The sequence below is a fragment of the Ischnura elegans genome, chromosome 7 (genome assembly GCF_921293095.1).
Source record: "Ischnura elegans chromosome 7, ioIscEleg1.1, whole genome shotgun sequence".
NCBI lineage: Eukaryota > Metazoa > Arthropoda > Insecta > Odonata > Coenagrionidae > Ischnura > Ischnura elegans.
The window spans coordinates 100,117,675-100,142,532 of NC_060252.1; the positions used below are offsets into that span (position 1 = coordinate 100,117,675).

At 40.8% G+C, this 24,858-nt stretch overlaps 1 protein-coding gene across 1 annotated transcript in view; it reads left to right on the top strand.

The window, feature by feature from the left end:
- The window catches only part of LOC124163049 (leucine-rich repeat-containing G-protein coupled receptor 5), a 287,787-nt gene that overhangs the window by 258,340 nt on the left and 4,589 nt on the right, over positions 1-24,858 (top strand). Inside the window, exons 12-18 of the mRNA XM_046539833.1 lie at positions 3,956-4,099; positions 7,181-7,252; positions 8,260-8,624; positions 11,014-11,199; positions 12,718-12,912; positions 16,265-16,553; positions 20,926-22,006. Coding sequence (XP_046395789.1) covers positions 3,956-4,099; positions 7,181-7,252; positions 8,260-8,624; positions 11,014-11,199; positions 12,718-12,912; positions 16,265-16,553; positions 20,926-22,006 — 2,332 coding nt within the window. The remainder of the gene's footprint in view (positions 1-3,955; positions 4,100-7,180; positions 7,253-8,259; positions 8,625-11,013; positions 11,200-12,717; positions 12,913-16,264; positions 16,554-20,925; positions 22,007-24,858) is intronic.

Genomic DNA, 24,858 nt, shown 5'->3' on the forward strand with positions numbered 1-24,858 from the left:
GCTGCGATGCTCGCTGCTAGCAGGTAGCAGAGTAACCAGCTAGCAGGTAGCGCTTGGCTTAAATTAGGATGAATGAAAAATGTACTTTGTTTTTCCACATATATTTATTTATACGCGACCGCGGTTTCGACGCACTGCGTCATCATCTGGCAAGGAGTGCAAAGAAAGATCGTCTTATATATAAACCAGAGTAGTGGGGAGTGGTGGGTAATCAAGAGGTAGGGGGAGGTTTGGAGGGAGGAGGGGGACGGGGGGGTTAGGTTTTCCCTGGTTGAAAAATCTCACCTTCCCTCTCATATCCCCTTGGCTTTTACAACCAGGGAAAACCTAACCCCCCCATTCCCCTCCTCCCTCCAAACCTCCCCCTACCTCTTGATTACCCACCACTCCCCACTACTCTGGTTTATATATAAGACGATCTTTCTTTGCACTCCTCGCCAGATGATGACGCAGTGCGTCGAAACCGCGGTCGCGTATAAATAAATATACATATGTGGAAAAACAAAGTACATTTTTCATTCATCATGAGCAACTTCCATAAAGTAACGCCTGAAATCATCAACTTTAAATTAGGATTATTAATACCTTATCATACGAAGAAAACTTTCATATCATGGGCAGTTTTAATTAAATATTAGTGATTTAATCAGTGCTGAATCATGGGCAGATTTAATTAGTGATTATTAAGAAATGTTTCCCTGAGCTCTGTGCCTCATGCATGCACTGGTAATTTCAGACGATGTAAAACTCCTATCCACTCGTATGGAAACTAGGTCCCTGTGACGTCACGTGGAGTGGCATCGCATGGGCGCCAATCTGGCCTATTTCAAAATCGCAGGAAGCGCTACCTGCTAGCAGGATACTCTGCTACCTGCTAGTAGCCTGCAACAGCAGCCTGCGCCTGGCGGCGCACATGTCCTCGCCCCAAGATCACCTCACTTTGCGGCCGCGGGAACCAGAATGACGTCACACGGGCTTTTCCCGGAATTCATACTTAGCCGTCGCGTTTTCGCGCGCTTGAAATTTTTCCCTTTTCATTTCATCAAGAAAAATAGATATCGTCATTTAAAAATCTAAAAGTGTGAAATTCGTACGGAGTAATTATCTTTCGATTTAGGCAATAAAAAAATAAAAGGAAACCACCCTATTATTCCACGAAATATACCTACTCTTAACTTTTGTATAAAAGATATTAATATGTATGTAATTCAAACTTTTATGTTAAAATTTAAAATTATTTAATATTTGTATTAAAAATCTCCTCTACCTTTTGAGCGACTGGGGGGGACATGCTCCCGTGCCCCCTCCCTATATCCGACTATGAAGGAGAAGGTAGAATGTTGGGTAAACGAGGCAGAGGAAGGAAGAGCATACGATTTTAGGATAGAATGAAAGGGAGTAGGCAATATGGTGAAAAGAAGAAGGAAGTGTTTGAAGGACAGGGAGGCTCCCAGGATGCTTCTCCATGCTAAGTACTCCATGGAAACCTACCGTAATTCGCAGAATACTTTAATAATGATGGTAATAGGATGGTTTCCTATTGTTTTTTATTGCCTAAATCGAAAGATTATTACTCCTGGAGTACACATTTCACGCTCTTAGATTTTCGAATGACGATATCTATTTTTCGCGTTTAAACGAAAAGAGAAAATTTTCAAGCAAGCGAAAACACGACGGCGAAGTAGGAATGCTGGGAAAACCCCAAGTGACGTATTTCTGGTTCCAGCTGTCGCCGTGTGAGATGACCTTGGGGCGAGGCTTTGAGCGCTGATATGACTCAGGATGCTAGCAGGTAGCAGAGTACACTGCCAGCTGGTAGTGCTTGGCTTAAATTAGGATTATTAATACCTTATCAAACGAAGAAAACTTTCCGACCTTAGCCAGTTTTAATAGGTGATTATTAAGATATGTTTCCCTGAGCTCTGTGCCTCGTGCATGCATTGGTAATCTCAGACGATGTAAGACTCCTATCTACTCGTATAGAAACTAGGTCCCTGTGACGTCACGTGGAGTTGCATCGCATGGGCGCCAATCTGGCCTTTTTCTAATACAGTTAAAATTGACCATTGCCATTCGTCTAAACTGGGATTTCTGAAACCAAATAATTTATGTATTATGAACACACTAATGGTGGGTAAGTAATCGCAATCAATGCATTTCGTTTCCTTCGATGAAGGAAACTACCCTATTATACGGTTATTGTTACATTTTTCATCATGGAGTATGGGAATTCTTTGCAAGTGGCCGAAGCGTAAGAATGCTAACATTCCTTAAATTCCTTCTCCTCTGACTTCTACCCCAAAAGATCCTCCGTTTCCCTCGAATCCCATCCCTGCCCTTCCCAACCCTTGGCGGAGGGTGACTTAGGACCGGGCCGGCGCCCTAAAAGTGCCCGGGTCCGACATGTCCCTATCTCTCTCCTCTGGGGAATCAACTCAGTCATCCAAAAGGATCGGAGAAGAGGGGGTGGACGGTTGCGTCGCTCGCTCGGGCGGAAAGGGTGGAAAACGTCTCCGGGGGATGGAAAACAATATAAAGAAAGAGATAGGCGTGGTGGGCATGGGGATATCTTTCTTATTGGAATGGGACGCTTATGTCGTCCGCAGATAGGGATGTCTCAAGGCCGGACCGTGTCTGTCTCCCGCTTTTGATCGAAAGTGACCGCCTACCCTTCCTTCTTTCCCACGACGACGGACTTTTCGGGTGGATTCCCCCAATAAGGGTGATGGAGCGACTGCAAGGCCCAGATTTGCGAAAGGGTCTGAAAAGGGTCAATATCCAATCGCATGATAAGAAAAATTGTTGGTCCTCGATGGTTATCACTAAGAGGGATGAGTCGCTGGAAAATGTATTTAGAAGTTCAAGGAGAGTAAATTGAAGATTTTCAAGTGTTCTTGCAAATTATTTAGTATAGTATTCTACCGATTAAGGTAGGTTTCCCTGGAGTATTCAAGAAGTGAGCTGGGAGCCTCCCTTTCCTTCCAGCGCGCCTTCTTCAATTCACTGTAAGGCCTACTCCCTTTCAAACTATCGAAAAAATCATATTCTTTTCCTTCCCCTCCTTCGTTTCCCTAACATTCTACCCTCTAATACCATTTTCAACATCCCCTCCCCTCTAAGTACTCGCTCCATCCATACCTTCTGTCTCCTCCGTATCTCATCTAAAAGCTGCCTCTCCTCGCCCACAATGTCCAGCACTTCGTCGTTCCTTTTCCTCTCTGTCCATTTCATCCTCTCCATTCTTCTCCATACCCACATCTCGAATGCCTTCAATCTTCTCTCGTCTTCTTTCCTCAGTGACCATGTTTCCGCACCGTAGAGAGCTACACTCCAGATCAAACTCTTCACTAACCTTTTCTTTAAACTCTTACACAACGATCCTCTCAAAAGCTCCTTCCTGTTCATGAATGCCTCCTTCGCTAATGCGATTCTCTTCCTTATGTCCTTACTACTGTATCCGTTTTCCTCTAAAGTACTGCCTAAATAGTTGAACTGCTCAACCTGCTCAAGTTTTTCATCCCCCACCTTTATCTTGAGTCTCACATTCCTCGCTCGTGATGCTTATTCGGACGAAGTCGGAAGATGCTTATTCGGAAGAAATTATTGGAATTATTGTGATGAAGTCGGACCATTAAATCGGCCACATGGTCAAATAAATACCTTTAGATTTAGCGTGCGCAGAAAGGCGGAAGGGTTTTGAAACCGTGATGGAGTGAAAGATGGTGGATTTGAGGGTGCGTTTCTTGTGGTAATGTTTAAATTTATTTAAACTTATCGTACATTATTTTAATAGATTTATGGTGTGAATTTCCAGCAGGAAAATATATTCCATTTTTTAAATTATAGAGCCCTCATTCTAAACTGCAGGTCTTATGCTACCCGAATCATGTGATTGGCCCTGTCTCACCCAATCGGGCCGGACTTGAGTGACACTTGCTTCTATTGTCCCTTGCAGTGACCTGACGAGCAACCGTGTGGCGTCGTTGGATGGGCAGCCATTTCGGGGCCTCACGCAGCTTCACGACCTCCTGCTGGCCCACAATCACGTGACCAAACTACCAAGTGACGCCTTCCTCGGATTAACCCGCTTGCAACTTCTGTGAGTAATTAATGCAATTAATAGTAGAGGGCGTAACTTGGTGTAAATCCTTAATCGTAGGAGTTGGAGGAATAAAAACTTGGCTTTCTCCATATGGTGATTTATTTTGTCCTGACAAGATAATTCGGGACAAAGTAAATTACGGTATGGAAAAAGCCATAAATTATTTCTTCAACTCCTTCTGTAAGACTGATATATAACTGGAAAGATTGAAGCATAATCGTGCGGGTGACAGTTTTCGTGCAACTCTCACTCACTCAATATTCAAATACGAGGAGTGGTTTATCAGGGAGCTTATGAAGGCTGTAACACTAGAGTGGTCCTTATTTTTAAATTTTTCGAATTTCTTTTGGGACGCCCGCCCAGTTTTGTTCCATTTGGTGAGAAAATAAATCATGAAAATTATTTTTGCAATCGGATACTGGGAAAACGTGCCGCACCGCAATTAAAGTTTTGAAATTTTGGTATTTTTGGGTGTTTTTCGGACATGAGTGAAGATGATGTCACTCTCGGATTATTCTATCACTTTTTTGCCTTTTATAACGACTCGTTAGACATTGGCAGAGTGTCGCCTCAAAATTGTTTCATTTCTACTCTTTGGTTCCCGAGATATCGCACCGAGAGTGCAGTGTAACACACAATTAGTTTTTAGCGGGCGGCGGAAGCTTTGACAAAGTAGACAAATATTTTTGCTAAACGGCTTCCGGGTGCAGCTGCGTGTTGCGCTTTGTCGTGCAAGGTTTCGCGACCGTTACAGGACGCATCATCAGGCGATGAATGAAATTACGGAATTGGTGGTCAATTAATATACTCGTCCAACCTCCCCCATCCACCGGAGTAGTAGCTGCGAAAACCTACGTTCAAAGATAGACAAATATTCTTTAGATTTCCTCGGTCCTTATATTACTGGATTTATTTTTTTAATTCGCTTAAATATTTCAAAGTGTATGTACAAAAATCGATCGATTTGCATCGACTAATTAAAGATGAAAAAAAAGACCCATTAGTATTTTTTTATCGGATTCAAGTTCAGAATGCACAAATGGCTGATAAAGCACTATCTTTTCCGTTATGAGTTGGATTTGTGAGTTAACTATATTCAAAAGCATTGCTTAGATGTGGCTTATCTTTTAACTCTATCAGTTTTTTTGTCAATTTCGCAGTGTGCGTAAAATCCTCAATAATTCAATGCAATGACCATAACGAAATTTCAAACGGCAACTGGGCCTCGTCATTTTTTAATCGTCTTTGAACGCCCAGTAAAGCTCCAGATTAGAGTTTTTTCATGTGCGCCCTCGACAAATCTGAGGACTTACTCGGGACATTTCCCTTCATTTTGGTGATTTGATGTGCTCTAGATATTTGAGCAGTAGTCGTGGCTCAAGTAATGCATTGCGAAGCGCAATCCACGTCAAGTCGTTAAGAACTCGACTGCCAATGATTCAACGAGGATTACACGCAAAAACTCTGAAAATTTAACTCGAACATTCCTTTAATTTCTTTCCATTTGAAGCCGGGATCACATCATTACTCGTACGATTTTCGAAGTCCTGCCTTTCATAACGCCTCAAAGCTCACGATCCGAGGAAGCTGCAGAAAAATTGAGTTTTCTCCCGCTCCAGTTCACACGCGTGAGATACGCTTACCAGTGTCGCAAAGGGATAAAGGGATGGAAATTATTTTCAAAGAGTTCATCCCGAGTTCGTCGTGGCTAATATCTCTCCAAGCCGTTCATCTGGATGGCATGAGGGGTCGGGCGACTTGCCGCGAACTTCGGTGAAACGGAGTTATCGCATTTCAGCCTTGATGAAAAAAGTAAAAGGCCGGTAATCAGGATAAAAAATTGAAATTTTTATAGGAGTAAGTTCACTTAAGTTGGTATAATGGACAAAGTGTTCGAGGAAGAGTTGAAACCAAGTGATATCTAACTACTATGCTATTATTAACAGAATGAAAGATATGTAACTGTGGTGTGGACTTTTGTATCAAATCCATAAATTAATATTTTAGTTTCGTCCGTTTCTATAATTCAGTTCAGAGTACAACAACCCTTCCATTGTTTTTCGAAGTCCCACCGCTTATCACGCTGTGTTCCGAAATTGGTGAGGTGGCAAAGGATGCCATTGCATGAAAGTTAGAAGTTAAAATTCAAATGAAGGAGGAAGTATTTTTTTTAATATTTAGATCTTTCAATAAGCTTATTTATGACGTCCAAAAAGCCTGAAATCAATTAGAAACAGTTGTTAAGCTCACTTCATGGCATTGCTTCACTAGATGAGGACTAATGACAATTTTATTTTATTTCGTAATTTGCGATTTTAATCCATTCCATATTATGTTTATAGCACAGTAGCAGCATAGCATTCTGGATGTTCTTTTCTTAATTAATCTTAGAATCGCCGAAACGTTTATTTGATGCTAACGCAAATATAATTAAAAATTTTGCCCTGTACTATGCATCATTTTTTTGATGTGAATGTTCTCCGTGAATTTTCAATTCAACATATTTTAGGATATTTGAATGCTTTCCTGTCACGTAAATCGAGTCAAGTGTTCGTCAACTTCGCACTGCATTAATTGTTCTCGTTTCTAGCCTATCGAAGGTTGGCTGAGAGCTGCAGTGAATAAAATCAAGTTCTTTCGCATTCTAGTATATTTTATTTATTTATTGTATGGAGCACAACTGAGCTTCTTAGATGAACATTTTTTGATTCTTAGATTGATGCGAAAATATTCTTGTAATTTGGAGCGCCAGACGTATGGTAGTACTCAATAAACATCAAAAACATAGCAATTCACACAGGACGTCGTATTACCACCAAAAGGGAGAAGAAAAATTCTTTGCTGTAATTTTCCGAACATTCAAGGAATTCACTTCTTCCGTTCTCCTATAATCCAGGCTAATTTTACGATTCTTCCAGCGTTCAGCTAATCGGATATCCCATGCCAAAATATGATTTTAACTACGTTAGTTTATGACTTAAGGTCAACTATTTTCCTCAAACACCGTTGGTATTAGAGAATTCATTGTGCCTGATATCGCAAAATCGCTTTACATTCTTGTTATTCCATCCTTTGCAGGGATCTAGAAGACAACAAGATCAAAGAGATTCACCCAGATGCCTTTCTACCATTCACTCAACTGGAAGATCTGTAAGTAACAATCATAGTTTGTTTTTTTCCGTCCGTTCAGTATCGTCTTTGCGCAATTCTCACGCAACTCTGAGCTTTCTACAAAGAAAATTCACGCTGCTGAAACATATTTATAACAGAAAATCGAGAAATGTGCATCAATTTTTATGGTAAAATAATTTTTGGAGAATAGGTCAAATGTATTTTATGCAAAAAGGTTATTGGCCAGCGTTTCAGTTTATTTAAAACTATCATCAGGGCTTAGCTTTGCACGTATTTATTGATTTCACATATTTATATATATAGTAATTTGGGATGGACGGATCCAGGATATTTTTCGGATCCGGATTCGGATCGGATCCTTGATTTTCGGAGCCGGATCTTTCGGATATTTTCGGATCCAAGTGCATTTTCAAATTCCTGACGCTGAGATTCCCCCGATTATTGTTCAATTTCTTGGGAAGTTGGGAAGAAGGAACTTGGGAAGAGTCACACCATGTGCCAATCGTATTTTGCCTTTTTTATTTTCCATGGCAGAAATTCCCCTACGTAACCTCTGCGAGAGCTTTCAAACAAAACGGTTCATGAGTAGGACAAGAATCGCATGCGACGGCGCATTCGAAGAGAGAATCGGAACTCTTTCCACCCTTATCGGGCGTTGATTCCACTGAAGCTATTATTTAAAATTTCGGATCCAGATCCGACTTCTTCCAAGTCTTTGGATCCGATGTATCCGATGAAGGGCAATATCCGCGGATATTTGGATCCGAGGTATCCGATCCGACCATCCCTAATGGTAATATCAATAAACATGTGCAAAGCTAAGCCCTGATGATAGTTTTAAATGAACTGAAACGTTGGCTAACAACTTGTTTGCATCATGTACATTTGACATATACTCCAAGAACTATTTTACCATTAATCAATTAGGTCAAGATATGAAGAAAAAAAATTAATTGTCAATTTTTATAACTTTTGTGAAAAGTACTAAGTTTTATTTTAATGGCTTTTCTGTTTTTTTCTGGCAGGAACTTGGCTAACAACATCTTCCCCGCCCTGCCCCCTCACGGCAGTGGCTACGAGCGACTGCGCCACCTCAAGACATTCAACAACCCGGAGCTGCGCGAGATCCCTCCGCCGCCCGTGTTCCCGCGCGTGCAGACTCTCGTTCTGTCCTACGCCTACCACTGCTGCGCCTTCCTGCCGGACGGCATCCCTCCACCGCTCGACCGCAGGGCCTCCGACGGCTTCGCCACATCCCCCGTGGCCCCCTCCTCCGTGCACTCCGGGGGCCCCGACCCCCCGCCCAAAGAGATCATCTTCTACCCCTCTCGCGAAGACCTGGACATGACGCCTTGGAACACCAGCAACGTGGACATCTGGCCCCAGATACGTAAGTACGCGACTTTGTCAGAGGGTTTTACAGCAGTCGTGGGAGGAATGCTGTTGAAATCAGTAAGGTTCGCGGATGATCAGGCACTGATTAGCCAGTCAACGAGGGGACTGCAGGCTCTAGTGGATGCGTTAGACGAGCGGTGCGAGGAGTATGGGATGAGGATTTATCGCAAGAAGACTAAGGTAGTACGGTTTTGTAAAGTGTCGAGAGCGAGGAATGTGAGACTCAAGATAAAAGTTGGTGGGGAAAAACTTGAGCAGGTAGAGCAATTTAACTATTTAGGCAGCACATTAGAGGGAAACGGACACAGTAGCAAGGACATCAGGAAGCGAATTGCACTAGCAAAGGAGGCGTTCACGAATAGGAAGGAGATTCTGAGAGGATCTTTATGTAAGAGTTTAAAGAAAAGGTTAGTGAAGAGTTTGATCTGGAGTGTAGCGCTCTACGGTATGGAAACATAGACATTGAGGAAAGACAACGAGAGAAGACTGGAGGCATTCGAGATATGGGTATGGAGAAGAATGGAGAAGGTGAAATGGACAGAGAGGAAAAGGAACGACGAAATGCTGGATATGGTTGGCGAGGAGAGGCAGCTTTTAGATGAGATACGGAGGCGACATAAGGTATGGATGGAGCGAGTGCTTAGCGGGGAGGGGATGTTGAAAAGGGTGTTAGAGAATAGAATGTTAGGGAAATGAGGGAGGGGAAGGAAAAGAATAGGATTTTTAAATAGATTGTAAAGGAGTAGGCCTTACAGTGAATTGAAGAAGGCAGCGCTGGAAGGGAAGGGAGGCTCCCAGATCACTTCTTGAATACTCCATGGAAACCTACCTTAATCGGTAGAATACTATAATAATAATAAATAATGCAAATACGTCAAGGGGCAGGGAGAGGTAGCTTCTAGATGAGATTGAGAGGAGACAGAAAGAAGGTATAGATGGAGCGAGTACTGAGAGAGGAAGAGAATTAGTTGAAAACATTGTTGGAGGGCAGGATTTTGGGTAATAAGGGAGACAGTGACGAATACAGATGGGGGTGCAGGGGGCGCACCTGTATTACCAAACATTGCATAACCACAATTTTAACTTTTTTATATCATAAGATGGTATTTTCTTGTATTTTTACATCATCACTTAAAGTAAAAACCTTCTTAAACTATGCATTTTGCATGTGACTTGATTTTTTTTTACGATAAAAGTAAAGGTAACTCAAGGTATCTTTTGCACCCTTGAGTTTTTTTCTGTATCTGCTACTGAAGGGAGAGGAAGGAAGAGAACAGGATTTTTAGGTGAAATGAAAGGCAATAGATCTTATTTTGAGTTGAAGAGGTAACTCCATGAAGGGAGAGGAGTATGCTAAAACGTTTTTTAAGATTATTCGTTTTCCCAGCTTTTTCTCCGAGAAAAAGTGTAATGTGTACCTCTATTTTTGATGCATGAAGATAGTTTTGAGTTTTGCTGGGTCGTATTTATTTTGAAATACTCAAAACATTACACTCCTCATTTGAGAGCACAGAGCATTACATCTCTATTACAAATGTTACAAATGGGTGATAGTGATTCACTTTCCATAGTTTCAATGTTTGCTACAGTTATTGAGAATGAGAAACTTTAATGAGAAAAAGTAGAATCTGATATTGCCTCTATTTAGACAATAGATTATTCTCGCTTACAGCAGACCATTGTGAATTGATGACCACTGGCAGTGAATGTCCCTTAATCATTGCAAAATAGAGTACTAGTTCGCAAATGCCATCAGGATCAAAGTTCACTCCTTCATCATCAGTTAATAAAAATATTGATCATGGATTCAATTGATTAGGTTGCCAAGCAAGCCTATCCAGCTGAGGCAAATCCAGACCAAGTATTTTGGTGAAAGAACTCCTGAGAACATAGCACTGCGCAAGGCTTAATTTGATGCTTAGAGGACAATTTTGCATGCTTTGAGAGAAATATCTTGAGTTTATTTACATATTTTTTCTAGATCCCCAAATAGGGACTTAATATGGCATTTCATTCACATAAGGATCTGTAAATGGCACTTAGTAGATGATATTTCTTTTTCTTCAAAAATATGTCCTAATTTGGACTAGCTTCCGCCAACAGCCATAATGTATCATTTGTTAAGTGACAGGCTTCGTAAGTGGAAAAAAATACATATACCTTTGTTCTTGAAAAAAAAAATTTCTAATGCATGTTTTCAGTTGGTGGCTCAGCATAATTATTAATGATTCATTTCTTCCTTATATTTATACCATTACCCTATGATGGTCAATTAAAGGAGATTTGTAGTAAAAAGACTGGACTATCCAACACTAAATTCAATAATTGTCAACATAGTGAAATAAAGCCAACTAATTAAAATAAACTCTCTTTTTCCTCCGCAGAAAACTTAAGTAAGAAGTTTGGCCCAGAAATGAGAGACCTATTTGAAAACTATGGAACTGACTTCACTTATCCAGGAAACCTACCAGCTTACGTGGAGGAATACTTTGAGGAACAAGAAGCTAGCCGAACTGTTGGAGTAACGAATGAGGTTTTTCATGGGAAAACCCAATGCCTACCTCTTCCAGGTAAAATATTTTCTAATTTTTCATGAACATGATGTCTAGGGACATGACATACATGGACATGACATTTACGGACATGACGTCCACAGATATGATGTTCACGGACATGACGATTTCCTCTAAATTAAGTTACTGTAGGGACTAAAAATAGGATAGGACTCTGTTCTTACTACATTGAACTTGTATGTATCTTATAGCCATAAAAAACATCTCATTGTAATTATTAAAGGGTGCAGAATTACTTCATATTACTTGTCCATGGACACAACTGATGATCTTGGCTCTTTCAACAAACTGAACTAAACTTTTTCTTCCAGCATTAAAACATTCACCAAACAAAGTATAAACTCAAAAAATCCAATATAGCTAACAATCTCCTTCTGTACACACTGGTTGTTCAGGGCTGCCACCATCTCCCATGAATAATTCCCCTTTTTTCTTGAGTGTCCACGGACATTGCTTTTTTGGGTAGAACAAATGTTTTTTATTTTATAATAACTATTATGAAATAAAAGCAACCCTAAAATACTATTGTGGAATTCTTATACTGTTGAAACTTGTTTAATGATAGGTTTTATCCTAACTTATTTAGTAAAGGTTGTTAATAAAGCCAATCACTCTTCGAAAAATCTATGCGAGACTGTCCACAGACATGAAGAGTCGCAGTCTGTGGACATTAAATTTGGGAAATATAATTTTTTTATCTTCACTTCTTTGTCACTAAAAGTAATTAAAGGGTACCAAAATAATGAGCCAGTTCAGTTTTGTTTTAATATTACTGGTTTTTTTATGACAGCCCACAGACATAATTTTGTACAATTATGGGAGAATGATCCTCAATTAAATGACCAGACAGCTCTGAATTACAACAATGAATCATCTTTATTAACTTGAAAGACATCTGCAAGTCTTGTTTGAAGTGCATTGTTTCCATAAGAAGCTCAGAAGAAATTTTCATATCACATTTCAGTTGTTTATTTGCTTCTTAAATGTAATCATTCGTAGAAAATTTATTTCCTGATGATATCATAATGTAAGGGCAAATTTTTACGCTTAGTGTTAGCTAATAATTAAGCTTACGCCTTGCTTCGTGTTATGATAATTGAAGTGAAGAGATCCAAAAGAATGGTAACTGTGATCAAAACTTGCGATGAGAGGCAGGATGGAAAATAGGACTTTGTGAATTTAGTTCATGCTGAAATAAAAATAGTACACATAGCTATGGAATAGTGATTACTTTGATTTGATAGAAATTTTGTATTTTTTGCTGGTAGCGCTATATATGTACATTACATGGTTGGAAGGTGATGACTGTCAAATAATGTTAATACCTACTTTACTATGAGGTCAACTTCCTTCCTTGTACATAAACATATAAGAGCCCACAGGACAGGGTGAATGTTTGAAAACATTGATGAGAGGATTTAGTGTGTCATCTTCCGTCCATACCTAGTTTTAGTTGTAGATAACCTGTAATGATAATGGATTCTCATTATGTGAAACTGCTATCTTCTATTTTAGGCCCTTTCCTGCCATGCCAGGATCTTTTTGATTGGTGGACTTTACGCTGTGGTGTGTGGATAGTGTTTTTGCTAGCAATGTTGGGAAATGGTACTGTTGTCTTTGTGTTGATCTTCTCTCGGAGCAAGATGGATGTTCCCAGGTTCCTGGTTTGCAACCTTGCCATGGCTGATTTTTTCATGGGAATATATTTAGGTAACATCTCTCTTTTTTTTGTTTCTAACAGGTTTAATTCTAATTTGGTTGATACATTTTGAAGGCTTTTCCTTCTCAAAATCAATTTCTATTTGAATAATTGTTTTGAAATGTATAATGAGCGAGCATTTAAGTATCTTTGGTTTCCAAGAGCCACCCTTTCATGGCTGCAGGATGAACGATGGTCGAGGGTGTGATAACGGTTCCAGAAAGGCAGTCTGCAAGAATGTGTCAAAACACTGCATAATGCCAGAAACTGCATTGTCAGACACCCTGCCACACAGTCATGTCATGCACAAGTAGTCAAAGACACTACTGTGGCATGGTGTTCCCTGATGACTCAGCAAAGTTGTGCCCCTTCCGTCCCTGACTTTGTAAGCAGTGTCTAGCTCTGAGTTCCTATAAAGGCAACTTCTGCACAATCACACAGTGGCACATCACAAGCATAAATGGTTCTTTTAAATCAGGTCTTTGTCATAAAATAATAATAATAAATCTTTATTTGCCCGTAGATCTGATACAGTTATATGTATTGATATGAGGCACGTCATATTCAAAGACATATATTCACCTATGATATACAGTTAGATTCAAAAGTATTGCAACGAATGAAGCGGCACCACTTCCACCACCATTTGGTAATTGAGTTTCGGTATTTTCTATTGTACCATTAGGAGGGAAATTTAAACGACATTCTCACCTCCTGAAATATTTTTATATCAACATAATTAGTGGGAAATGTATGCAGGATATGTGCAATGTTTAATGCCGCATAAATTGTGCAGCTCGTGCTAGATAGTAAATCCACCTCCAGAACGCCAATTTACTTTCTCTCGTAAATTGGGCAATCCATCAAAGTATATTTTCTTAAATTTAACGTTGAAGCTTTTGGATTGGGGGAAGCAAACATAACATATATATAATATCTGCCGCAACATCACAGCAAATAATGCCACTGGGTGTTAAAATTCAGTTAGATTTAATGGCAATAGAAGACTGGTTTGTTCCCTTGTATAATTTGGCAAAGCTTGTAATGAAACACTGCTTGAAATAGTGAGTGAGTTGGCCTAGTGGTAAAGGAGAAGACCTAATTGAGGTGAGGACCTCTTTTGTGTACATAATTGTGATGAATAAGTTTTCCTGGATATCAGACAATTACTTATACCACTTATTTTTTATCAGAGCACAACCCGGATTTCAATGAATTATCATCATCTTCAGGTGCAAATTATGATTTATAATTTAAAATCATAATTTGCGCCTGAAGATGATGATAATTCATTGAAACCCGGGTCGCGCTGTGATAAAAAATAAGTGGTATAAGTAATTGTCTGATACCCAGGAAAACTTATAATGGAATACCACAAAGTAAATCAAGGGTTAGTGAATTTTGATTGTGATGAATATCGTTTTTTGTCCTTGTTTGATGATGGTGGAAGGCACTATTCACTTCATACTTGACAATGTTGTTCTTCACGTACATGATGGTAAAAAGTAGATATATACATGGAATTGGAAGAAGATTCAGGTCCTTGAAGATTGGCTTACTGGGGGATCTATTAAACTTTTTAGCAATCCTTCTTACAGCGTTTGTCTGAATTCTGATTTTTTTTAAAGGTAAGTAGTTAGATCCCCAAAAGATGATAATGTATGAAACATGTGGGTAAAAATCGCCAAAATACTAACTTCGTCAAATCTCCTGTGTTACTGTCTGACTAAGCTATCTAAGGATGTATCAGCTTGAACTAAGCTTACTGCTAAGGAAATTGATATGCTCTGCCCAAGGCATTTTACAATTAAGAAATAAACCCAAGAACTTAGAGTTGTTGACTTGTTCGATTGATTTTTTGTTCCATTTTTATTAGCATACTTTCAGATGTCTGACTGCTGGTTAAAAATTGTATCATATTACTTTCCTTAGGGTTAACAATTAGAAAGTTAACTCAAGCCCATTTACTACCCAGACGGCACAGAATCCTCCGTATCTAATTCGTATGCAGATAGTATCCATTGACTATCCGCTCTGTCGCTTTTGTCAATGGATACTATCTGCATACGAATTAGATACGGAGGATTCTGTGCCGTCTGGGAATTGTATTGGCGACTAATTGGGCTTTGTTAGATAAAGATTTACGTGAAGTGGACAATACTATAACTGTTGTGTCATCACATATAAAATAGGGGTAATGTTGGCAATACTGGAAAAGGCAAGCATTCATATACAGGGTGTCCCATTTATCTTGATCACCCGAAATAACTTTTTGTCCAGATGCAAATTCAAAATTGTGTCAAGCAAATGCTCATTAGCCGTCAGGGGGACATTAATCAGCATGATTGCCTTCCTTGTAGCTTTGTTATTTACTCAGATATGAATAGCGGTAAATTTTTATAAAGGGCACCCTATATTTTTTATTCTGCAATTCATTTCCTCTCCTAAAGACTTCATCAGAAATGTAGCACAGTGGACCATTAACATAAACACAACGTTATGAAAACATAGGAAACATTTCTCATGACTGGTGTGCATGTTACTACGTTTTCATTTGTTCACCGTCAACGTCAACAAGTGGAGTAGTTCCAATACCCGCGTACCTGCACTAAGCGCTAGAGAGTCAGTCATTTTTCATAACACTGTGTTTATGTTAATGGTCCACTGTTCTACATTTTTGAATAAGTCTTTAGGAGAGGAAACGAATTGCCGAATAAAAAATATAGGGTGCCTTTTAAAAAAAACATACCGCTGTTCATATCTTTGTAAATAACAAAGCTACAAGGAAGGCAATCATGCTGATTAATGTCCCCCTGATGGCTAATGAACATTTGCTTGACACATTCTTTAATTTGCATCTGGACAAAAGGTTATTTCGGGTGGTCAAGATAAATAGGACATCCTGTATATGTATCAGGTGTATGCGTGTGTTAATCGATATGCTCAGTGGCGCCGACTCCATGGGGCTTGAGGGGGCCTGAGCCCCCTCAAAAATTCGTTATGGGTGTGAAAAAAAAATGTGTCAGGCTTGTCGATTTTCCCCGGAGTGTCCAGATATCGAGATACAAGTTATCAGGATTCTTACGTTGATCATATTGCTCTTCTAAAATGCTTTAAAAACTTAAAACTCACTATGTGCATATGAAATTTCCCGGGGCAAGATCCCCGGTTTGGGCCCCCCCAATATTTTTTGTAAGTCGGCACCCCTGGATATGCTTAAAGGATCTCTTTTAAATTAGTACTTGATTATATGGTCCTGCTGTCTTCAATTGTTCCTGAATTCAGTGCACTTCTGTCATTATAATAGAATACCCCATAGTTATCATGGGTATAGACTAACAAAATCCCTTCCCTCATAACTAGGTTTCCTGGCGGTTGTGGATGCCTCAACCCTTGGAGAGTTCCGCAAGTATGCCATTCCGTGGCAGATGTCCGCTGGTTGCCGGCTGGCCGGCTTCCTTGGTGTCCTTTCTTCTGAGCTCTCTGTGTACACATTGGCTGTCATCACCCTGGAGAGGAACTATGCCATTACGCATGCCATGCACCTCAACAAGAGACTCTCTCTCAAGCACGCTGCGTACATCATGGCAGTTGGCTGGAGTTTTGCACTTGTAATGGCTCTCTTACCTCTCGTTGGAGTCAGTGACTACAGGTGAGAGCACTCAAAAATCCTCGAATTGATGGAAATAATAACTTATCATTAGAGATACGTGAAAATCGCACTTTCATTTTTATTTATCGCATTTCAATAGCAATTTATCGTATTTTGTAGCGTCTATTATTTATTTTCATAATGTGGTAGATGACGATAAAAATTTAGTGAAACACAGTTATATGACAAAATACAGAATATTTAAATAGTAATGTTGTAGAACAATTACAAATTAAGGAATGAGACATATGGTGGCGGAGGTGTAGCTTGACCGCCCCCACTTGTAGTTCGCGGCCACGTAGAGTCCCAACCAATAAGCAGCAGGCCAGTCGCTCACGTGCTTTGAGCAGTGAGTGTCAGCAGAGCATTTAAACTGCGCTCAGCACAATATGTACGACTTTTGTCGTCGAAAGGTAAATTTGCATAAAAATGTCATATTAGTCCTGTCATCGCATATATATCGTATTTATTGCATTTGCGATTTTCATGTATCTCTACTTATTATATAATGATTACATCATTCAAAACCTATTTAAAAACCTATATTCTTTTCTGACTTTCAAGAGACTATAAATAGTGCTGGATTAAAAAGTAATCTTCATTTGAGTATTCCTCTCCACCTTCCTCATCTATGGAGGTTAGCCAATAAAACTGTTGCTTGATAAAAATTAAAATTCAAGTATTTTTAATGTCTTTAATAGTTAACCTAAGCCTAAAAAAATATTTAAATTTATATTCTATCGAGGTTGATCACTTAAAAAAATACACTTTTAGTTATTGTAGCCTCTTTTGATTATTTGTTAGAATTAAATAGGAGAATTAAGACTTATTTAAAATCATGAAGGCAGTGTCTGACAAAAATTGATGGCTTTCAAAATGTTTCTTTTTTCAAATTTAATCCTTAAAGTGAGCCGATATATCAGCCTGGAGTGTATGTTTGAGGAGTGCCAAGGTCCGATCTATTGGCTGGGTTTTTTACACTCGCTCCTTTTATTTTTTGTACTTCATGTAGCTTTTGTAACTATTTTTTAGTATCTGTCATGTTTTACCTTACCCGTGAATATTGAGAGCACATGAAAAAACATTAACTTCAGAAAATGCATATTGGCCTTATATAAATTTTTGAGTGCAAACCTACAAATTTGCCCTGGCATTCTTCAGCACACCAGGAAGAGTAGGCTTGGACTAAAAGGGTTAAATTCCTGATAACAAGGAAATAAATATTTTACTCCAGTGGCAGGTTATCATTCAGAGCTTGAAAAGTTGGTATATTTGTATTAACTCACCTGAAATACCATAATTAATCATTCACCGAAGGAAAGATCCAGATCTAATTTGATTAGCTTGCTGCTATAAATGCTCTTGGATAGAAATTCTCATTGAGGAGTATAAATTTTCTTTGAATGTGGTTCTTCTCATCGTTTTACTTCCATCTAATGAATGGTAGCTTCCAATAAACTGCATGTATCGTACAAAGGATTCATATTTGACGATATATGTCTATAGATGTTGCAACACAAATTCAAGTATGACAATCTCAAGGGCACAGGCTAACTTCTGAAACACATACAATCACATCGAGTGTGCAACAGTAGATAGAAGCCTAGAAGTTCACTGAGCAAGGGAAGTTCTTTTGAAAAGACCTTACATGCTAGGTGGTTGCCATGGAAACTGACAATAACCATGGCAATGCAACTATCCCATGGCAGCAACTCTTTTCTGTTTTCAATGCTCAGCTCCTTAGTTCTCCCCCCCCCCCCCACATTTATGAGTATATTGGCTAGGATAGTCCTTCAGCCTTCAGCTTTGGTAGCATTTCAAAAAATGTATGCCAATTTATGGATATGTGAGCATACAGCAAGGATATTGCACTGCCTATATCTAAATCCAATGAAATGATCTTTGGATTTTTCTCCTAACAGAAAAATCTGCCAATAACGTTGGTAAATCAAGTAATGGTTTTGCAAGTAGTGGGCCCCATCGTCCCAATGGCAATGTGGGTTTCCCACCCTTCCATCCCTATAGCCCTCATTCACTCCCCATACATATATGATACCTTCAAAAATAAAGCTTAATATGAATTCCAGAATTTCCTACACCATTCCATGATTAAACATCTCATATTCCATCACAAATTATGGGTGAAGGGTCACTTCAAACACCTCACCTGATCAGATACCATTGATAAATTGGATAGGGTTGATACCATAGAGAAATTGGTAGTACTTACGAAAAGATAGAGGTAATTTTTTTGCTACATGATGAGTTTACAGGTTTAAATTTCCACAATGAAGATTTAATTCTATAAGAGGCCTATTCTAATGATGTAAAATAATGATATAAATATAATTGGTACCAGTGGTGTAACTATGAGGGGATGAGGGGGATATATCCCCCACCTAAAGCCTCAGAGAATTTTCTTGTATGCCAATGATTTCCCTGTCGTGATGATTTCCCGTGGAACTACAAATGAAACCCAAATTTTTAGTGCCAAAATGATGTAAAATGTGTTTGCAGGAATGTCTTTTTTCAAAAATCTTCCCCACAGACACCCCACATCCCCATATTCATCCCCATATTCAAAAACATATTCCTAGTTACGCCATTGATTGGTACCATTATGAATGTAGAAAAACATGGGTCTTATACTCTGTTCATTTTATCTCTGTGGGTGAGCTGGTGTAACCAAAGCAAGTGGAGATGAGGGGAGGGAAAGTTTCTCGACTTATGACTTTGCCTTTGCCAATCAGCAACCAGTAGGCGTGGCCTCAGTGAGTCGCTCTCAGACCTCTGCCGAGTGAACATCGTGAATCTGCTTGTGGAGCAGTGTTGCCAAACCTCACGCGTTCTCCTTGTATGTGATTAAGTATGCCTTTCACCAACGGTGCCTCATTCAGCGCCTTAGCTGACAATGTCATGGGCTTCTGTGAAAGGATTACTACCAATGCCTTCCAAATGAGTAGGTATATTGTCTCGGCGCCAGGGACAAAATACCTGTGGCCACCTATGACTCGCACGTTTTCGTTGACAAAGTAGGGCAGCTATGTACATTTGGCAACGTTGTGTTCGCTCCTCCTCTCTCTGTCTCGGTACTACCCCCTCCCCTATCGGCGATGCCATCTGTGAGTGTCCGGGATCTCACGAAAGCTCACCCGCAGACATAAAGTGAACAGACAATCCACAATATCCTGAGAGTTCTGCAACATGTGTGTCGCAGGCGTATTTCCAGGCGTTATGAGCGAAAACCCTAAAGGGGCCAACGTAGAGGGATACGTTTGGAGAGCTTCGTGTGACATCTTTTAATATTCTCAGTGGGCCATCATTTTTGCCTTTTACTAATAACATTCTCTTTGGGAAACAAACATCCTCCCCTTAAACCCATAAACTTTGCCTGTGAAATGCCATCTCTAATCATTTCCGTACCTCCAGAAATCAATCATCGGGAGATGTCTGTCCCAAAATTGTGACAGTGACAATCAGCATGGATATACCATCCATTTCAATAATAATCTTGAAATTAATTTGCTGTTTTGTACATATTTATGTTTAGGACTGTTAATTTACATCAATATTACGTCATTCAGTAGTCAATAGCATTTCTGCACTTTTATTCCATTCAAAATTCCAACAAAAATTTTAATGCATACTTATTCTATCCTTGGAAAACTGAAGTCTCTATTTTTATACTGTAATTTTGAAAAAAACTGTTGCATTGTTCTTTTTACCTGAATAATCGTGGTGTAGGCAAAGAATGATCTCGTAACCGGGCTACTTTTTGAAGTATTAGCGAATAAATGCTCTAAAAAAAGCTAAATCACGTTAGGTACAGTGAAATGGCGCTACTATCGGCACTAATAACTTGGAAAATTGTTAACTTAAGAAATAAGTATCAAATTAGGAATATTCTGTTTATCATTATTTTGCTTTTCATCCTCGGTGGATGTAATCTCATCGTCGTCATTAGTCAACATTTCTAAGAATTTGACGCAGCTCTTCTATCCGCTAGCCTTTTCATAGCGACATGTTTCTTCTCTTTCACGTCCTTTATAATATGATATATTTTACTCATTGGGAGCTGTACCTTGTCCTTCTTCCCTTCCACCTGGAATTTTATATTCATTATTTTTCGGTAGCACCACATTTCGAATGATTCCACTCTTGACTTCTGTACCCCTGTCAACGTTCAAGCGTAGAGAAATGTGCTCCATATGTAGCATCTGATGATTTTTTTCTAAGCATGGATGTAATCTCTTCTATGAAAAAAATCTCTTTATGAATACATACGGGTAAAAAATTGGTTTTGAATCTTGCATTCTAGAAACTACCGCAATAACTCTACGGCTTTACTCATTCCTGTTCCATCACATTGCAGGATCTTTGCTGTCTGCCTCCCGTTCGAAGCAGAGAGACCGCACAGTCTCGCCTACGTGGTGTTCCTAATGCTCATTAACGGAGTCGCCTTCCTCATCCTGATGGGATGCTACCTCAAGATGTACTGCGCCATTCGGGGTTCGCAGGCGTGGAACTCCAACGACTCCCGCATAGCCAAGAGGATGGCCCTCCTGGTCTTCACGGACTTCCTCTGCTGGTCGCCCATCGCCTTCTTCTCCCTCACGGCCGCCTTCGGACTTCAGCTCGTTTCCCTGGAGCAGGCCAAAGTGTTCACCGTCTTCGTCCTGCCGCTCAACTCCTGCTGCAACCCTTTCCTCTACGCCATCCTCACCAAGCAGTTCAAGAAGGACTGCGTGCTCATCTGCAAGGCCATCGAGGAGTCGAGGGTGACGAGGGGCATCGGAAGGTGTCGCCACTCGTCCAACTTCAGCAACCGCCAGACGCCGGCCAACACCAACAGCTTGGTGGACCGCTCCTCGAGGGAACACGTCCACGCCGGCGGTCAAGTCCCATGTACATGCACCGCCAAGCTCCTGGCCCACGGGCACCACGGTCACGCGGCGGCCGGCGCGGGCGGCGTGGAGGGCCCCCACGTGGCGTCCACTCCCAGCATGCCGCGGGGGAAGGCGGGCCCCAACGCGGCCACCACATCCACGTCGTCCAACTCGTCCGCGCCGATCGCGTCCACCTCGTCGGCGCGGCTGCGGCCGGGCAGGGCGTCGGACGCGTCTGCAGGGTCGAGCGCCCGTCGCTGGCTGCTGGGCAAGGCGTCCTGGTTGCTGTGCCATCGGGACGGGGGACGCAGGGACCGGGAGAGGCGGGACGGGGGCAGGGGGGGCGGAGAGAGGGGAGGGGGAGGTCCCCGCGCGAGGTCGGACCAGTACGCGCACCAGATCGCGGAGATCCAGCAGAAGCAGCACAAGAGGGCGTCGTCCGTCTCCTCGGAGAATTTCAGTTCCTCGCGGTCCGACTCGTGGAGGCAGAACAACTGCGGTCTGCCGCTGCGGCTGCTCGACCCCAAGAAGAGGTCCTCGTGGCTGGTCACGAGGAAGACCTCCCAGGTAGGTTGCCGTTGTGGAGACGACTGAATTCGAAGCTCTGGCTTCATGGAAAAAGGGTGGTTTCCTATTATTTTTTTATTGCCTAAATCGAAAGATTATTACTCCTGGAGTACGTATTTCACGCTTTTAGGTTTTTAAATGACGATATCTATTTTTCGCGATTACGAAGGCTCAGTTGAAATTGCGTCGTGTAAAGCGGTGAATTGTAAATTGCCCCTGTTCTAATTTCGTTCATGCATTCGCGCAATTCCACGCTCTTTTAGAAATTAATGCAGTTCTAGCATGCGCAATTCCGTGCCCCGTGTAAAACGGCCTTAACAGTGCTGGGAATTGGGGCCGAGTCTACAAAGAAGCCGTTGAAAATCACTTGCAAAAGTAAACATAAGCACTTCCTAAATAGGGTGGTTTCCTTTTATTTTAATTGCCTAAATCGAAAGATTATTACTCCTGGAGTACGCATTTCACGCTTTTAGATTTTTTAATGACGATATCTATTTTTCGCGATTAAATGAAAAGTGAAAATTTTCAAACGCGCGAAAACACGACGGCTAAGTATGAATGCCGGGAAAACTCCCGTGTGACGTCGTTCTGGTTCCCGCTGCTGCAGTGAGGTGACCTTAGGGCGAGGCTCTGAGCATTGATACGACGCAGGATGCTAGCAGGTAGCAGAGTACCATGCTAGCTGGTAGCGCTTGGCTTAAATAAGGATTATTAATACCTTATCAAACAAAGGAAACTTTCCGAACTTAGGTAATTTTAATGGGTGATTATTAAGAGATGTTCCCCTGAGCTCTGTGCCTCATGCATGCATTGGTAATCTCAGACGATGAAAAACTCCTATCTACTCGTATAGAAACTAGGTCCGTGACGTCACGTGGAGTGGCATCGCATGGGCGCCAATCTGGCCTTTTTCAAATGAGGATAAAATTGACCCTTGCCATTCGTCTAAACCGGTATTTCAAAAACCAAATAATTTGTATATTATGAATACACTAATGGTGGGTAACGAATCGCAATTAATGCCTTTCCTTTTATTTGATGAAGGAAACTACCCTATTATTCTCTCGGTCAGTAGCGTATCGAGGGCTTGGCTTTGGGGGGAAGGATGGATCAAACAGAATACCGAACCACACCGTGTAATGCTTCATGATATTTTGTTGTATAGCATTACATACTCACTCAGAGATTCAACCCGAAGTTTGTTTTAGTGAGGTTATAGGCCAACGGCCTAATGGGTGTTATTCTCTCGGTCAGTGGCATAACCAGGGCTTGGCTTTGGGGAAGGGAGGGATAAGACAGAATTCCGAACTACACCGGGTAATGCTTCACGATATTTTGTTGTACAACACAATTCTTCACTCACAAGGAGAGACCACGTACCTTGCTCCGCCTTTTTCAATGACGTATTTTTTATGGCCTTCGGAATGGTGAACACATCTCTGAACTAGTAGTGGTTCCGTTGAATGGGCATTAGTTTAGCTGTAATTAATTTATTTTCATGCGGTACTTTTCACAAACCGTATATATTTTCAAAATATCACATCCTTTAGAGGATGGGTCAGGTGGGGTAATGGTAGCGTATATGAATTCCACCCGAGAGGCCAAGATTCGGGGCTTCGTCTTGTGAGTATATTTTGCTTTTTTTTATTTTCGGGTACTGGGGGGGTTCCATCCCCCTCATCTCCCCTCCCATAACTACGCCGCTGCTCTCCATTTCATCAGCTTATCGCTGATTGGCCAGAGGAGGGGTGGTAAGGCTATAAGATAAGGAGTCGTTCGAGGACTACGTTAAGAACTATGGGGGGAAGAGGTGGATGATTACTCTTCTAACAATCCTGATAAGTCGGGGAATTCCACAGAATAAAAATCATTTTCCTTGACCTGGGTAAGGAAGTATGGAGTCAGCCAAGTCGAAAGCGTCACGTCAACACGCGTAGTTCAGGCATGCCAATTAAGAATCATAGATTTATGAAAACCTTTCATGTGTCTGCTGGTAACGATATGGGCTATTCCTTATGAAAAGGAATTATATGTATTAGATCTGGTCACTCAAGTTTTAATTAAAATAGGTGTGTACAAGATAAATTTCAAAAGCGAAATTGTATTGAGTCTAACAGCTTCTAGCGACGCTACTGGATGGAATACATTGCATGGTGCAAAATGTTTGTAAGACATAAAATTTATTGAAGGTTCTTGGGTTATTTAGAAGACATGTTTCATAATTCTTTAACAAAGACCTATAATCGGGACAGCATGCGACGACCAGACGAATGCCGGAATGCGGACTGAACGCGTAAATGAAGTGCAGTGTCTATCTAGTTCAAAGATTAATATCCACTGGTGATCGCATTCCAATATATATCCATCTGAAACAGTGTATCAACGCCAATGATAACAAGGACTTATATTTACGACTCGCTTCCTGAATATATTGGTTCCACTGTCGATATCAGGCTCTTTTGGGAAGATACGTTATCTTATCCGTAATTTTATCGAGTGCACTTCACGCCTTTAATTTCCTGAAGTATCTATTGGCCACTGAATGCAGGCTTTAAGAACTGCCGTGAGTCAACTGTAGGCTACTGAAAGGTTCCATCGCTGTGCCTGGACGGAAGAGCTGAGCAACGAAACACGAGAATATCTTACGCTGTATCTCGTTTTGGTACGACGCTAATCCACCATCAGGAGAATAACGGCGCATACTGGAAAATTCGGTGACAACCATAGGATAACAGCTACTTGGACTGTATTTGGAGAATATCATTAACAAGAATCCCAATTGAGGTATCAATTCAACTTTTTTTGGCTAATCGCGGAAAAATCCTTTTAATGGAACAAATGATGTGTGGAAT